The following is a 16,764-nucleotide window of genomic DNA, read 5'->3' on the forward strand; positions in this document are numbered from 1 at the left end:
ACACGCCCTATAGCAAAAAAAAAAAACTCTCAAGAAAAAAAAAAAGTCAGTGCTGGCACCCCACTGCCCCAGGCCAGTTCTGTACAGGTAACTGGTACTGTGCTCTTTTCAAACAGGGCACTTGGGGCCAGCAGATGGTGTGGTGGTTAGGGCGCTGGACTCCCACATAGCCAACTGCAGTTTGAATCCTAGACCTGGCGGCATGCTTTCTCTCTCTGGTGTGCATGCGTGTCCTATAGCAGATTAAAAAATAATAATAAGAAGAAATTAAATTAAATCAATAATTCTTAAAAAAAAAAAAATCAGCGCTCTCCTCCTCCTGCTTTTGGTTATAAGCAGCCTGACCTTCCAGCTCATACAGCTTCTGCCCTGGCCCTGACTCCCCCGCACGTGTAGTCTGAGGTGGAGGGCAGCCCCCCAGGACAGCACTCCTGACAACTGCCCTCGTTGCCCACATTCCCGCTGAATGGATCTGTGCCCTCCGTACGGCCTAGCAAAGACGCCCTGCTGTGAACTCCAGAGCTGCAGTCTAGGATAATGAGCATCGCTTAGTCCTGACTAGCATCACCGAACCTCATTTGAAAATGCCTTTGTTCTGGTCCAGCAGCCAGAGCGTTCTGGAAAACAAGTGGTAGCATTTCTCTGGCTGGGGCCAGCAAGTGGCATGGTCATGAAGGCAGTGACTAGACTCCCATGTGGGTCACCACGGTGCGAGTCCCAGACTCAGTAGCTTGAAACTCACGCCGGGCACATGTGCATGTGTACCCCAAATCCTGAGAGAATACAAAAGAAAAGATTGTGGTATGGCCATCCCCTGGGGGGGGGTGATTTCTTGCTTTCTATCTATCCCGCAAGTACGCACACCCTATAGCAAAAATCTCCCCCCCCAAAAAAAAAGAAATTTTCTGGCTACCCTCTGGGGTAGGTCAAAATTACTGACCAGCCCTTGAAGGAAGGATGAAAGGAGGAAAAATTACACAGATGTGATCTATTTATAGCCCCCCGTAAAGTTTCTAAATCGAGAAGGATCTAAGCAAGATCACAAGCGGACCTCCCAGTGTGCGTCGGGGTTTCTGTTGTAATGACTCATGGAAATCACCCAATGTGTAGCCAGCTTCAAAGTGTCTTTGAAATCAGAAATTCATCTACATAGAATATCTGGCCTTTCAGAATTCAATCAATTTATACTCCAAGAAAACTGGTCCGCTCCAAGAGCCAGAGGACAGACACCAGAACCAGACAGACTCTAAACCACACAGTAAAGCGGCTGGAGTGGACGCAGGTTCCCTTCCTGCTGTCCCCAGTTATCATCAGTTTCTGCTGCAATACCTGGCTGGTGCATTTTTCTTTTGTATTTTTGTCTTTTTTTAAAGTAAAGCAGTGCAGATCGGCTTCTTGAAAGTGCTCCTGTGCTGAGCAGAGGTCAGCCCAGAGGTGTCCAGTGGCTCCCTGTCCTGGGTTGCCCTTCATGAAAGCTACTGTGTACAGAAACTTCCAGACTGGGCATGGTTTTCACTCTTCTCTACTTAAGCACTGTCTTCCTTCATTCCCAAGCTGAGACTTACCCCGGAGAGAGACTGAACTAACAAGTATGGACATCCAGGACTGGGTCAGTGAGGTGGGGGGCTGGCCTCATCGCCCGTGTTTCCTTTCCCAGACAGCCTGCTGCGTTTGTGATTTCTCCCTGTGCTGGGAGACCTAGTCACGCTTCCAGAGACAAAGCATCCCCGCCACCTGCACGCAGCCGTGTGGTGGAGGTGAGGGAGGCCCTGACCGTGCTTGGAACAGTGACACGCCTGAGAGAGAATTGTTTCTTAGCCAAAGGGCCCGTGGTCAAGTGTGAGTGAGAAGCACCCGGTTAGCCAGCAACCATAATGGCTTCTTCATGTCCAGCATCGCTGCACTTTAGCGTAGTGTGCAGACGGACTTGCAACTCTTAGGAGGAAAACATAGAATGCCTTACAGAGCGTAGTCTGGTCGTGGGAGGACGACCCACTTGTGTTTTCCCTCGTCGTACCCTGAAACAAGAGGCGTCCCGTTTTGCGATCACTCTTCTCAACTCTGCAGCGTGATGCCCCGTGTCCTCCTGTGATCCGAAGTTCCCCTGTCCTAACGCAGTCCTCCACTGGCAAGAAGGCCGGAGCTCTCCTGAGCCAGCGCCAGGCTGTTTCTCTCCCTCCAGCTCCCAGAGTCGGGGCTCAGGAAGAAATGCTCCAGCAGCTCAAAGGAGTTTTCCGAGTCGTCTAAGAGAAGGGATTTGTGTTCTCCAGCAGCTGTCGGGATCTGTTCCCCCGCCCCAGCTGCGGCCTCTGCTCTCATGAGCTGCCAGGGCCTCTCCTCGGTCTGCAGGGAATAAGGACAGTCGGGGGGACAGCAGCAAAGCCCTCTCCTTTCCAGTACCCCGAGGGAAGTCATTTTGTTTTGCTTCTAAATGAGCCACGGTGGCCGGCCCTTCCTGCCCTCTCCTAGGGGTTGGCAAAGTCAGCTCTGGCCCATTTGCTCATGGTTTGAACAAAACTGAGACACACCTAAAGAGGACCGGCCAGTATGGCTGTGCGGAGCTCATTGCCAAAGAGCCACTGCTTTGAAAGGGAGGTGAGGCCATCAGAAGATGGTGTCTTCCTCCTGCAGTGTGGCCCGCGGAGGGAGGCGGGTGCACGTGTCGTGGGCGCCTAACGTGGCCGTGGCCTTGTCGAGGCTCCGGCGTCCTGCCTTCCATGCTTCTCACCACCCAAACTGACCCCGACAGCCCGTGATCCACACCTCCCGGGTCACCAGGCTGTTCCCCCCCCGCTCCTCTGTTGTCCTCACAGCCACCTGGGAGTGGGTCCCGATATCCTCTCTCTGTTACTGAGGCCCAGAGGGCTAAGCAGATGAGAACTTCCAGGAGGCTGAGGACACCCTCCGATTTCAGATGTTTTCCGAAAAGCACACAAGAAATGTGACACTAGGATTTGTCCCCAAGTCACTCTTGCTCCAAAGCCTATCCATGCTTTCAACCACATTTCTTGGCTCCAGGATACTGCCAGGCATGTTCTTAGAAGCTAAATATTTACATATTCATATGTTAGTATTTCTGTTTTCTCCATGGTAACCCATTAGCACGCTCCCTTCCCAGTACCTGGGCAGCTTGCGAATAAACCGATGCCTGGCTTACTTAGACGGGCAGAGCGGGGGTCCCTGTGGGTACCCCTCCTGCCTCTGGGTCTGGGACCCAGCAGGAGTTGGCAGTGCACCCCGAGAGTTACCCCGTGCCTTGTAGGGAGTGCCTGCACACACCGCCCCTGCATCCTGCACCAGCAGCCCACGGCGACCAGGCGTTGCGTTCTTGTCACTGCCACGCTGCCTTGTGCCCTTGGAATCGGACTCGTGCCTCTGGGATCTGCCTATCCCTTCCCACTCAGGACCCGTGCAAAGCCAGAGTAAAACAAAAAGATGGAGCACAGGGACCAGCAGATGGTGCAGTGGTTACATCACTGGACTCCCACGTAGTTGACTGTGGTTCAAGTCCTGGACCCAGCTGCTTGAAACTCAAGCCAGGTGCGTGTGGGTGTCCAAAATCCCGAGAGAATGGAGAAGGGATTGTGGCATGGCTGTGCCCACAGGGGGTGATTTCTCGCTTTCTGTCTCCGTCTTTCCAGCGAGCACACATGACCTATAGTAAAATCTCTATTAAAAACAAAGGAAAAGGTGAAGCTGAGGAAGTAGACCTGTCTGTGTGGGATCCTTCCCTTGCTCAGAGGACCACTGGGCAAGTGGGGGAGTCTGGGGCTGGCCAGGGGCCTGAGCTCCGCCCCCCGCCGTGCCTGTCTCCTCATCTGAGATGAGGATGGTAGTAAGGCCGATGCTGGAGCTGCTGTGAGCTTCAGGGAAGGGAACGCACGCAAGGCCCTCGGCTCAGCCTGCCCTGCGGCAAGTGCAGCCAGAGCGTCGCTGCGGGCCGCTTAGGGAAGCTCCGCGGGTCACCGCTGAGAGGGCTCGCGCACGGCCAGCAAGCTGATCCTTGCAACATCCGTCCTGACTTCAGGGTTCCATGATGACGACACAGTGGCCTTGCCTAGCTGCTGAGAGGGGAGGTTGGGCCTTCTTGGAGGGCCCCCGAGTTGACGTGCCATTATCCTTGCCAGCCTGATCCCCACTAGGCTGTGACCCCTGAGCCAAGAACACCCCAAGTAGCTTCGTCGCCTGTGCAGTGCCAGCGCTCAGGCATGGGTGACACAGCTGTTAGGTGAGCGAGTGAATGAAATAGAAGAGAGCGGACACCCCCTTCCCTGCAAAAAGCCGCACACATCTCATCCATCACGAGGGACGTGCCAGAAAGGCTGGGCGTTGGAGCGCGACTCTCGTACATCTGTGGAAGCCATGTTATAAGGCCGTGACCGCTTTCTCTCAGGTCTGTTGTTTCTCCTTCACTGTGAGTCTGAATTGTCCATCTCCTCCGTCTCAGGGGACACAGACCACCCTCCTGGGGCAAAGTGTCGGGAGCTGGTGAAAATCTGCACATGGGCCACGGCACGATGGTGCAAAGGAGCAGAGCCAGACCATGGCCATCCGGCACACAGGGCCCTGCCTCTGCCAGTACACTTCGGTGCTCAGTCTCCGCGTGCCGGGAACCAGAGCTCTGCTCCGCGGGGGTTTGCTGCACTGCTCGGGCAGCCTCGGCGCTGCAGGGAGCCTGGGCCTCCATCCTCCATTCTGGACGCTTGCAAGCAGCTCACAGAAGTCGTTCTTCTGTACGTTTCTGTAGGCAACAAAGTTAAGAAAAGTGCCTGTGGTCTAAGGTGCCCTGTGAGCAGAGGCCAGGCCCTGCTGGAGTCGGAGCTGCACCCGCCTCTTCCAGCTGAGGTGGCACCTTGCAGCACTGTTGCCTGCTGTCCTGCGAGACCGGCCATCCAGAGAAGCCCTCCCTCCCCAGTCCCGGTTACCTATAGCTGTGTAGGAAGTTGTCACAAACCACTGGCTTAAAACAACGTTGACGAGTCATTTGCTCATGAGTTTGCACCCTTGACCAAGCTCAGCAGGCAAGGACTCACCTCCAAAGCGCCTCGCTCACCTGGTCAGCAGGTCGATGCTGAGCGTTAGCAGGTAGCTCGGCCAGGCCTGGGGCTAGGGCCTCCTCCTCCTCCACCTAGGCCTCTCCCTGCGGCCCAAGCTTCCTCACCACCAGGCAGCAGCGTCCCAGGGACAAACCTCTTAAGAGAAAGTCGGGCACAAGGTGTACTGAATTTATGACCTGCCTCGGAGGCCAGCTGGCATCACTCCCGATGTCCTCTGTTTGTCAAGGCAGCCTCCAGTGCCCACCCAGGTTTAAGGGGAGGGGCACAGGCTTCCTCTGGAAAAGGGACTAATAACGTCAGGGGCAGAAAACGTCGCCATGGCCTCTTCTGGAACATGCAGTCTGCACTCCAACTTGGTGGGCTTCTGCTGTCCGGCCCAGCAAGAGCACTATCGGGCCAGGCCTAAGAGATTTCCCTACGATCTAGAGGATGCTGAACTCATCCGTGCTTCTGACCTGGTTTCAAAATAAGTGAGCCCAGAAAGGCTGTGGTAATGAAAGGCCTGCCTGCTGTTGTCTATAATTTGTTTTTTTTTCTTCATGATAGAGTCCATATGCATGCATGTGAGGGGGAGAGAGACATGAGCACCCCTCACAGGGTCTAGTTGAGCTGTGACCCCCATACTCCAGTCCTCCAGCCCGTCGGTCTTGGGCACTCGCACCCGTGCCTGACTGGCCCAGGCCCTCTCTTCAAACTGTGTGATCAGCACGTGGGATCCAGCCTCTCTTGGGCAATGCGTTACCACCGCACCAAGAGCCACCCCCTCCAAACCATAATTTTTTTAAAATAACGTAATTGAAGAGAAAGCAAAGAACAAAAACAATTTCCTGATTTTTATTTTTTTTAAAGCAAGTGGCAGAACTGTCTTCTAAATTTGCTCCATCGAGTCCTGTAAGGTAAACGGGACAAGCAGGGGAGAAGGGTAAACCTTCCCACCGGGTTGTTCTTCCTGCAGTCCCGAGAAAGTCAGTGTGTCAAGTGAACTCCATGCACGTCTAAAGCAGAGGACAGATTGTGGTTAGCCGCAGAAAGCTGTCAGCTTCAAAGGGCAGCAGGCACAGCCTCAAGGGGGTGGCCCTCGCGGACAAGGGAGAAGCCACACTGCAGAACCGACATTCCTCAAACAGCCGAGTCTTCTCGCTAAAATCCTCCTGCACGGAGCACCTGGAGCTCCTGAGAGGAAAGCTCGATAGTGATCTAATAAGTAAATCAAAACATACCTTACCCCTCTCGCTAGAACGTTAATTTAATTTAAAACTAGCATGTCTAATAGGCAGCACTTTTAAAGTGCATTTCTGGAATTTGTGGTTTGGATTTCAGCCTCCTGAAAATAATATAAATATATCTACTCCATGTGTTTGGACCTCAGCTTGTTTTGACTAAAGGACATGATTTGTCAAGATGTTTTCTCTGCTGGAACTGGCTTGAGGAGGGTGGATTTTATCTAATGAAACTGCAGGAGGCCCTTTCACCTCCTTTTATGTCTGCTTTTTAAGAAGGTTTTCTTGTTCCATATCTTATGTGGCCATGCTTAAATGGAAAAACAACAAGATAATTGAAAGAGACTCAGAGAGGACCTGGAGCTTGCCACTGGGCTGTTGATTTTTTTGTTGTTTGAGAACACCATTGCCCAGGAGTGGGGGTGGGGGGCAACCAAACAGGCCCACGAGGAAAGAAAGAGCCACTGCTTGATAGTCCTGTGAGCTGGGGGTGACGAGTGAACAGCGAAAACTCTGTTAGCTGCAAGTAAGATGCCAACGAATTGCAATAACTCGAAAGAAAGCAGAATTTATGATGAGGACCAAGGTGTATCTCAGAGAACTCAAAGACAGCAATACCGCAGGCCTCAAAGAAGACCCAGACCAAGAACAGGAACGCCCTCAGGACACGAGGCCATTCTGAGAGGGTCCTGCAGAAGCAGCAAGAACTGCCCAGCATGGGGCAGTACCTGGTAAATACTAGCTGAATGAACAGCTGAGTAGTAGATTTGGAATTCTTCCTAAGGATGCAGCTTTCAAGTTCAAGTCTTAATTCCCAAGGGAGAGTCCAGGTCAGGGATCCAATTCCAGGGTCAATCAAACATGGACGAGGGACAAGGTCACCTCATGACTACATGGCGGCTAGGAGCCCACCCAGGGCCTGGTGGAGGGGGGAACTGTTGGCTTAAGAGTTGGGCCTGTGCCCACAGGTGCATCTACAGCAAGGGGAAAGGATGCTTGGGGAAGAGGCCAACATGATGGATTGCAGCTCTCCTTGGCGTCAGGCCCTTGGACTGAGAGCTGGGCACACTCCAGCGGTCATTTCATCCAGCTCCTTGTTAGTCCCATAAGAAAAACAAGCCTCGGGGCAGTGAGCCATTGGCCTAGGTCCATCCTACTTAAAGGCATTTCTGACAAGAGGAAAACATCTCAGCATTCAAGTTTACTGGCTAAACGAGTACAGGCCTGGAATTCCTCTTCGCAACACTATTTATAAATGTTGTTTATATTTTCTTCTTCTTCATTTTGCCCCATATTATGAGGTATGGTTTGATTTGTGCTAGCATAGCTAAATGTGATCCATAAGTTCTAGTGAGATGGTAAGAAAAACAAAAACTTGGCTTTGCCCGTCTGAGTCCTCTGAGCGTGAACGGCCGGGAGGGCCTCATGTGCGCTGGTCATGGCTGTGGGAAGGGAAGACGGGATGGACTAGATGCCCACCAGCCACGGCATACCGGCTCCCAGTCTGAGAGGGAGATGGACAAGAACCCGGCAACTGCCGGCAGGGGAGAAGATGGATGTGGCGAACAGGATATGAGGGCACAGAGGAAGAGAAACTCGATCAGGAAGCAGAGAAAGCTTCTCACCAAAGGAGCTGAATTTTGCCAGACAGTGGGAGTCTGAAATGGAACGACAGGTGGTTCCAAGTGCCTGGAGCCAAGGGTGGTGTGAAGGGAGGAGAAGAGTAGAAGACAGCAACAAGCAGAAGCTAGTTCTCCCAGGCAGGGAGCTCAAGCTAAGCAGCAGAGTGGCCCGGGCCCACGGAAACCTTCTGTGATAGCATTGCGTGAGCCCGTGCATGGGGATCTGGTAACTGGCTGCGGTTTCTAAAGGACTCCAAGTGCAGAGTTTTAAGAGATGAAGGCTAGCAGAAGTGCCTTCAGTGCGAAGAGCTTGTTTATTAGAGGCAGTATGTAGAATGTGGGGTAGACCAGTTGTTGCCTTCCTCTGAGATTAACTTGGGCTTCAGTTTTAACCGACTGGTTACCAGTTCCGTGGTAAGTTCCAGTTCTCCTCTCTAAGCCTCATCTGCATCTGTAAGATGGAGCTTCTACTTACTTCATGGGTCCCAAGGCTTTCATAAATTAATGCTTGTCCCCACCACACCACTTACCACCTTCCTTCCTTACCATTCTGTTTATGTGTTGTCATTCTCCCCTGGCTAAAATATACGCTCCGTGACAGCAGAGCTGTGTCTCTGGTTCACTTCCGAATCCCAGGCCCTAGAGTCACATCTGGCCCACAGTAGTTTCTCTATAGCTCTCACCGAATGGCCCATAAATGATAAAAGTGCAACATTAGGCCTGCAATGTCACTAATTCCTGTTGGGAGGAAAACCGTTGCCAAGGGCCATCGGCAAGGCCTGTCAGCCAGTGCTCCGTTTCCAGGGCCCAGTCCTTCCAGGCCAAGGCTTCTGTTGCACTCGCCCTTCCACAAAGCCATGCTGTCCTTAGAGAATGGGGGGAACCTGCCCTGGTCGTTCCGAGGAACAAATGAATCACAGATGAAGAGAAACGGAGTAGAGGGATAAGCCATGGTGGAGGGATTGGCAGCAGGATTCACAGAACTCCATGGAAGCTTCCAGAAACCTGAAAGAGTGGAAATCCTTCTCTTGACAGCCTCCAAGACAGAAGCTGATCAAAATCAGAGCACTCTCTCAGGAGCCCACGCCTGCTGGAGGGCCCCAGAAGGATGGTGGAAGGAAACTCTTCTCTGAGCAGAACCGATGTCTTCAAACCACAGCCAGGGAAGGTTTAGAAAAGGGAAAATGAGCAGCGCCTCGAACACGCTGACCAGCCCGCATTTGTGATGGCAGCCCTCGTGCTCACGTCGCTCATCTTCAAAGCGCCTCATGCCATGAACTCACACCAACAGGCCTCAGCCGTGCATGGCTGACTATGAGGAATGCGTTACTCGGGTGGAAAAGACGGGAACGACTCCACTTCCCAAGGCCCTCCGACTTGACACACTCCACAAGGAAAGTCTGGTATCAAAACATACATCTAGACAGAAACCAAAATAGCAAGCACCAACATGCGTTAATTGGAGCCATTTATTTGTACCCAAACCAACATTCCCTCTGCTGGTCCCCCCCAGGGAATTGTTCTTTGTTGTTGCTGTTCATTTCATTTCATTTATTTTTTTTTCCTTTTTCATCTTTCAATACATCCTTCCAAGAGTCTCGCGTGTTCTTTGGAGTCCAGACTTTCTCATGGAAAGCATATGTCTCTGGGAACACATGGTACCATGTTGAAGTTCTGCAGCCAGTCGTGGCTCTGTATGAGAAAAAAGTGAGACCCAACAGTTGTTTGTAGGGCTGGAAGGAGCCTTGGGCTTAGTCAGCCAGCCAGGAAATTTCATGTGTGAAGCAGCGCCTCGCCCAGGTTCCGTAGTGCTCGACCCGGCTGAGGCTGCTTCCCCAGGGAATTGTTCTTTGTTGTTGCTGTTCATTTCATTTATTTTTTTTTCCTTTTTCATCTTTCAATACATCCTTCCAAGAGTCTCACGTGTTCTTTGGAGTCTAGACTTTCTCATGGAAAGCATATGTCTCTGGGAACACATGGTACCATGTTGAAGTTCTGCAGCCAGTCGTGGCTCTGTATGAGAAAAAAGTGAGACCCAACAGTTGTTTGTAGGGCTGGAAGGAGCCTTGGGCTTAGTCAGCCAGCCAGGAAATTTCATGTGTGAAGCAGCGCCTCGCCCAGGTTCCGTAGTGCTCGACCCGGCTGAGGCTGCTTGGAAAGAGCTGAGGGTCTAAGTCTGTACTCTGTGGTGAGCTCTCAGGGGCCTCACTCCCCTGTACCCCTTGCCTGCTCCACCTCCTGCCCAGAACCCTGATGGCTCATTAATGCACAGACCCTAACTGAGCACCCACGGTGTTAGGCGCTGCCCTGGGTAAGCTGGGGTCAGGAGTGAGCCAGCCAGACGAGGCCCTGCCTTCATGGGACTCACCTTCTAGCAGGGGACACGGCCAGCGAGGACACGCATGTGAGCAAATGCAGTGATACAGGCAGTGGTGGGGACCACAGAGCACACAGAGCGGCCGCAGAAGGAAGACACAAGGCGGGCAGCAGCTGCCACCTGAGAGTGCTGAGGGAGGAACAGGGATGCAGTGGGGCCAGCAGGTGGCGTGGTGGTTAAGGCATGAGACTCCCATGTGGCTGACTGCAGTGCGAGTCCTGGAAAATCACTCCAGGCACACGTGCACGAGTGCTCAAAATCCCAGGAGGTTAATGGAGGAGAAGGGGTGTGGCCTGGCCATTCTCCCAGGGGTGTTTGGGATTTCTCACTTGCCCTCTCACTGCCTTTGTCTCTCTCCTGTCCTTTCTCCTAGACTGGGACTCCCTAAAGGGCAGAGATATTATTTTGTTATTTGGGGCTCTGAGCACCGTACCTAGTACATGATAAACTTTCAACAGATGTTGCACAAATAAACTGGACAAATGGATGGATGAATCAGATGCACAGGGTACCAGGAAATGTCAGAGAAGAGAGACAGAGCACATGCACCCTATCCCTATGGCAAAAACAATAAATAAATAAATAAAACCCGAAAGGATGCAGCCGGTAGAGTGTTGAGCACGTCCCGGCCAGGGCTCCCACACCCCGGCACGTGGGCTGCTTAGTAAACCGTGTTCTCTCTGTTACAGCCTGGCGGTGAGCCCGTGGAGTACTCGACTGGCACCTGGCTGCACTGCCCCTGCCCCTGCACTGACCCTGGTGTCTCCTCTTGCAGGTGAGCAGGCCTCATCCCAGCGACCACCCCCTCCTGATCCTCTTCGTGGTGGGCGGAGTCACAGTCTCTGAAGCCAAAATGGTCAAAGACCTCGCGGCATCCCTGAAGCCAGGAGCCCAGGTACTGATCCCCTTCCTGGCCCTCTCCCTCCTGGACCCTTCTCTCACCTGCCCCTGCCTGAGTCACGTTCTTCCCACTCGCTCCAGGCCCAGCCAACCCAGCGGCCCCTGGGGTGCCTTGGCTCCTGTGGGAGAGGACTGGGACCTCTGGTACAGTCCATAGTGACGGGTCTTCGCTGACACCAGGCAAATGGGCCCCAGCAGAATCTCCACTGCAAACTGTGATCAGATGAGCTTTGAGGATATGCTTAGCACAGCTTGGCCGGGAATGCTGCCTGGTGTCTGCAGTTACTGCCGTGCCTCTGAGCAGTCACACCGCTCCGCAGCAGGCTCCTGGCCTGGGGCAGCAGGAGCCCAAGGGGGGAGCCTCATGAAGAGGGGGTTCTGGGAGCTCGGGTGGGGTGGGGAAGCACCTTGCTCTGGCTGGCCCCCAAGATGGCTGGGAGACGGACCAGGAAAGCAACTGGTCAACCTGAGAGACATCCCAGCAACCCGAAGTGAGGGAACCAGAAACCCACAGTGTCGGGAGAGAAGCCAGAAAAGCTGCCCTGTGGAACTGGTTCCTGTGTGGGCAACTGAGGCTAGGTTCTCCCGGGGCCCCAGGAGCTGGGTAGGACATGCCTGGGAACTGCCTGCCCAGAGCAGAAGGCTGGGACAGCTCAGCCTGCCGCTCTCCATGCCTGCGCTGAGCCCTGCCAGGGGGCGCGACCTCCTAGCACCGGGTTGGGTCCGGCCTCTGCGTGCAGCTGAGCAGTCTGCTGGGCTGCAGAAGTCAGCAGGGAAGTGTGTGCTGCAGGGCCGGGCGGCCCGTGCTGCTGCCTTCACCCCTCCCACCTCCACCTGCGCTGCACACGCTGCTTTCGCTGGCCTCGTCTTCTCGCAGAATTCCTTGACGACAAACGGCCTGGCCCGAGCGCGGCAGGGGCACGGGGAACCTGTGGTCTGAGGGGTCTGTTGACGCTTCGCTGGCCTCGTCTTCTCCCAGAATTCCTTGACGACAAACGGCCTGGCCTGAGCGCGGCAGGGGCACGGGAACCTGTGGTCTGAGGGGTCTGTTGACGCCAGAACTGGCCTGGTGAGAGCAGTCTGAGTGCTGGAGGCTCTGGGCCACCTGGTGAAGTCCAAAGGCCGGGTCCCTGTCCCCAGCTCTTAAGTCCTCCGCCAGGGCTTCTCGTCTTCTCCCAGAATTCCTTGACGACAAACGGCCTGGCCTGAGCGCGGCAGGGGCACGGGAACCTGTGGTCTGAGGGGTCTGTTGACGCCAGAACTGGCCTGGTGAGAGCAGTCTGAGTGCTGGAGGCTCTGGGCCACCTGGTGAAGTCCAAAGGCCGGGTCCCTGTCCCCAGCTCTTAAGTCCTCCGCCAGGGCTTCTCTTCCCCAAAGTAAATGTCCTTAGTCCCCACAGTGACAGTGACCTGGACCTGAGTCCCCTGACAATCTGGGGGCCCTCTGTGGCCCCAGAAACTCACCTAGCTGAGGGATGGGACGGGGCGCCTAGGGAGCTTCAGCAGATTCTTGAGCAGGGGCATGACTAGTTATGGCCGCTACCATTTCTGCTGTCACTGTCCCCCGCGATGGCCTCGCTGGTGAAATTTCTGGTAAGTAGGTCCCTTCTGCCTCATTTGACACCCTTTTGTCAGCAGTATTAAGGATCTGTTCAATGAGTGATTGCCTTTTTCGGGAAAGATATTTTTTAATCAAAATGCACACTTCTCGCTGCTCCGAACATACTGAACCAAACTCCTAGCCCTTCAGAGCAGTGACGCATTGTCACAGCCTGACAGACATGCTAATCCCCACTCTGAAAGGGTAAATGCAGACGTTTTCAAAGCCCTGTGACCTGAGTTTGACAACAGCGACCCGGAACCTACGTGGCTTTTCTGCAGTCTGACCCCCTGCTCAGTCAGCTGCAGAGAGAGTTTCTCAAAGAATCCTGGGCTTAAGGAGGAGTTGACGTTGACGGCTGCTTGTCCTTTGTGCAAAAAGCTCCCTGAAGAGTTAACAGGCCTAGGAAGATTCCAGAGCCAGCAGGAAAAAGGAAGCGCTATCTATCATGGTACCATTGTCACCCCGCGTGTTCTGAGGGATGCTGGCCTGACACCACGGAGGCGGATTCCCCATTCTTAGACCTCAGTCCACACTCGCCCGGCCTGGCAGTGAGTGCCGGTCTTGGCTTCCTGCTTTTCGAAGCGCCGTGGAATCGGACCCGGCTGCCCTTGCTGTAGGTGAAATGGTTTGGTGCTAGTTCCTACCTGCTTGGACTGGGATTTCTGCTGGAGAAGGGGGGGGTTCTGTGAAATCTCACACCAGTAGGCCTGCCGCCAGGAGGGCAGCGTGCACTCGGTCACCCAGGCCAGCAGTGGTGATGTGCTCAGCGAACACTCTTGTCCTGCCCTCCCGTCCAGCCTGTGCTGGGCAGCCTGCTAGAGTCTGGGGCTCTACCCCTAGTCTGTCTCCTCCAGACGAAGCCCTGGCTTGTTCCACCACGTGCACAGTTCTCCTGCCCGTTCTGGCTCTTGGGCCTCATGGAGTTTAAAAGCAGACAAGGCTCAGGCCAGCAGTTGGCGTAATGACTATGTCACTGGACTTCCATGTAGTCGACTGTGGTTCAACTCCTGGACCCAGTGGCTTAAACTCATACTGGGCGTGTGTGTGTGTGTGTGTGTGTGTGTGTGTGCCCAGGATCCCGAGAGGAGAATGAAAGAGAAGGGATTGTGACATAGTCATTACGCTAACTGCTGGTCCCAGAAGCCTCTTAGAAAAAGTGACAAGGAGATCGAGAAATCTAGGCACTCAGAAACCACAACCCCACGGGCATCCCTCAGGGCAGTTATACTCGGAATAGGTGTGTCTCTGCCCTCACTCAGAGGCTGTCAGGGCCCTGAGATGCAGTGGGCAAGTTGAAGAAGGTCCCCACTCCTAACTCCAGAAACGGGATCAAGGAGGGCACATCCCCCACCCTGTCCCACCCCAAACAGGCAGGAGGTGGGAGCTGGACCAGGCTTCCTAGCCCTGCCCTTCCCAGTGCACCACCGGGTGTGGGCTCTGAGCCCACAGCTCTGGCCAGCCGAGATGGTGGCCCCAGCCAGCAGAAGCCTGTGATTGTGGAGAAAATAACAGGGAGGCGCCCTCCAGAAGGTGCAGGGAACAGTCAGCTCAGGAGAGGGAGGCTGTGGGCAGGCCGGCCCTCTGTCTGCCACTCCACAGAGAGGCGTGTGCCCACCGCCAGCCACGTGCTCTCCATTTCTGGAGTTGAAAATTTAGGGGAGACCTTAAAAAAAATAGATCCATAAATACTTACACACACAGTGTCGCACACAACTTCAGGAGTTCTAAGAGGCATAAATTCTGACTCTAAAACCCGCCTGCCTTAGATCGTTCTGAAGTTGATTGGAAACCCCAGGCAGAGAAGTTCAGTGACTTTAACAAAACAAACAAACGAATCAGAAAGGACAGAAGTGGAAAGATGGGGTGAAATCTCACACTTCCAGCACTTCCGGAGAGCCGTACAAGCCCAGCTCTGGGGTCCAAAGCAGGCCCCACGGGTCACGAGGACTTTGCCAGTAAGGCCGAGCCACTGTCCCATGGTTTCATGGTACCAAACTCCTCCGTCTGACACACGTATATGAATGTGCACGTGTGTGTGTGTACACGTGTGCAGGTGGGGTCAGATGGTGTCCCGAGTGTGATGTGCTCAGAAAGCAGCGTTTAATGGACGATAGCAGGTGGGCCCCTAAGCTGCTCTAGGGAAATGTGGGCTGCTTTAGGGAAATGTCTCTCTCTTCAGTTTAAAAGAAAAAAGGAGGAAAAGATTTCGCCGTTTGCGTCTTTCAGTTGTCAGTGTTAGTCAGAGGGGTGTGGGACCTACATCCCAGGCTTCCCTGCTTCCTCGGGGTGCAGCAGAAATAGAGCAGGCAGGTGCTGGCACCGCAAATTACAGCCATGGCCTGAGGCGTGGGAGGCCAACGGGGCTGGCCACAGCAGGGCGGGGCTGCGCCAGAGACGCATTCCCTCCTCTGGCCGGATCACAGTGCCGCCGTGGGGCCCCACGGCTGCCAGAGGGATTTGATTCTGTGGCCTCCACCCCTGTGCCAGTCAGCCAGAGAGAGACAGATGAGCACCCCAACAGGTCTTACACTGCAACCCCCAAGCCTTCAGCCAGCGAGGATGACGGTCACACCGGCAGGCACCCGGTGTGTACAGGCTGACCTGGGAACTGAACCCCAGTCTTCCGTATGGCTTTCAGCTTGCAGAGAGCTGTGCTATGCTGCACTCCTGCGGACCAGCCAGCATGTTTTCTGAGGTCAGATTTCTGCTTTGTCGCAGAGGCCTGTTATTTCCCAGTGAGCTGTATCTGCAGATGCCTACGGCGGAACTGCCTGCGGTTAGCAGCATGCGGCGACCCGGCTCCCTAAATTATAGCTGCCCCACGGCGACAGTGCTCTTCAGGGTCTGCAAAAATAGTTTGGGGAGGTTGGCCTTGTAACCTAGTGAAGGAAGCCAGATTCCACATAGCTGACTACAGTTCAAATCCTGACCCTGGTAGCTTAAAACACATGCTGAGCGTGTGTGCATGCCCCAGATCCCAGCAGGAGGAGAAATGGGGGAGAAGGGATTGAGGCGTGTCTACACCCCATTGGGGAGTGCTTTCCCCCTCTCCTCTCTCTCTGGCAAGTACACACGCCTTCTGGCAATTCAAAATAAAAATAAATTTTGGCCCAGCCACCGTGGCACAAGTGGGAGGGTACCGCTCTATGACATCTGGGACCACCTGGAAGGCCTGGGTTCGGTTCCTAGTCCAACCAAGAATGGCAGTGGTGTATGTTACACATCCTGGTGACCTCGCTGACTGGGAGACAGGCAGGCAGGATCAGGACAAGGACAGATCCTGTCAAATATGCTTCTCTGGCTCTCTCTCAGAAATAAAATAAACAAACCTGTCTCTGTTAAAGACCTCATTTCTCACGTGCAAGTGTAAATCCAACTACAGTCACAAAGACTCTGTCCTCACAGAGTGTTCTAATAGGAAATGCTCTGGACCACGGGTGCTGTGGGGGTGTGGGGTCGGTGGCCACACCCTGAGCACAGCTGGCCGCCCTGGGCAGTGCCCTGTACGCCTCCAGCTTGAGAAACTGAACTGCAGCGCTGGAAGCCACATGACCACCCGCGTTCCGATCCCCAGCTGGTGTGAAGACATTGCATAAGTGCCGGGATCCTGACAAGGGAGGGTCAGGGAAACGGGAGCACAGCACGAGGAGACCTGGCCGAGGAGCTTCTCTCCGTCCCTCTCTCGCCCTCTGCCTCCCTCGTGTGCACGCATGCACTCTCTAACATGAAGAAAAGAACAATGTGAGTGAAGATGAGGGAGGGGAGGAGAAGGCAGAGGAGAAGAAAGGCAAGGATGCTGGGAGAAGGAGAGAGGGCGGGACAGTGCTGAGAAGCCAGCCCTGCGGTGGGTTGGCGTGGGAGCCAGCGTGGACAGTGCGTCAGAGCCCTCAGGGCAAGGAAAGGCTGTGATTGGAAAAAGACTTCCAGTGCTTCATCCGCCCACCAGCACAGGCCTCCGCCCACCAGCACATGCATTCTGTGTACAA

General features: G+C 54.2%; 1 protein-coding gene across 1 annotated transcript in view; it reads left to right on the plus strand.

The window, feature by feature from the left end:
* The window catches only part of SCFD2 (sec1 family domain containing 2), a 457,870-nt gene that overhangs the window by 416,859 nt on the left and 24,247 nt on the right, over positions 1-16,764 (plus strand). Inside the window, exon 8 of the mRNA XM_006164377.2 lies at positions 11,052-11,171. Coding sequence (XP_006164439.1) covers positions 11,052-11,171 — 120 coding nt within the window. The remainder of the gene's footprint in view (positions 1-11,051; positions 11,172-16,764) is intronic.

This window comes from Tupaia chinensis, unplaced genomic scaffold (assembly GCF_000334495.1).
Source record: "Tupaia chinensis unplaced genomic scaffold, TupChi_1.0 Scaffold143615_1, whole genome shotgun sequence".
NCBI classification, from domain to species: Eukaryota; Metazoa; Chordata; class Mammalia; order Scandentia; family Tupaiidae; genus Tupaia; species Tupaia belangeri.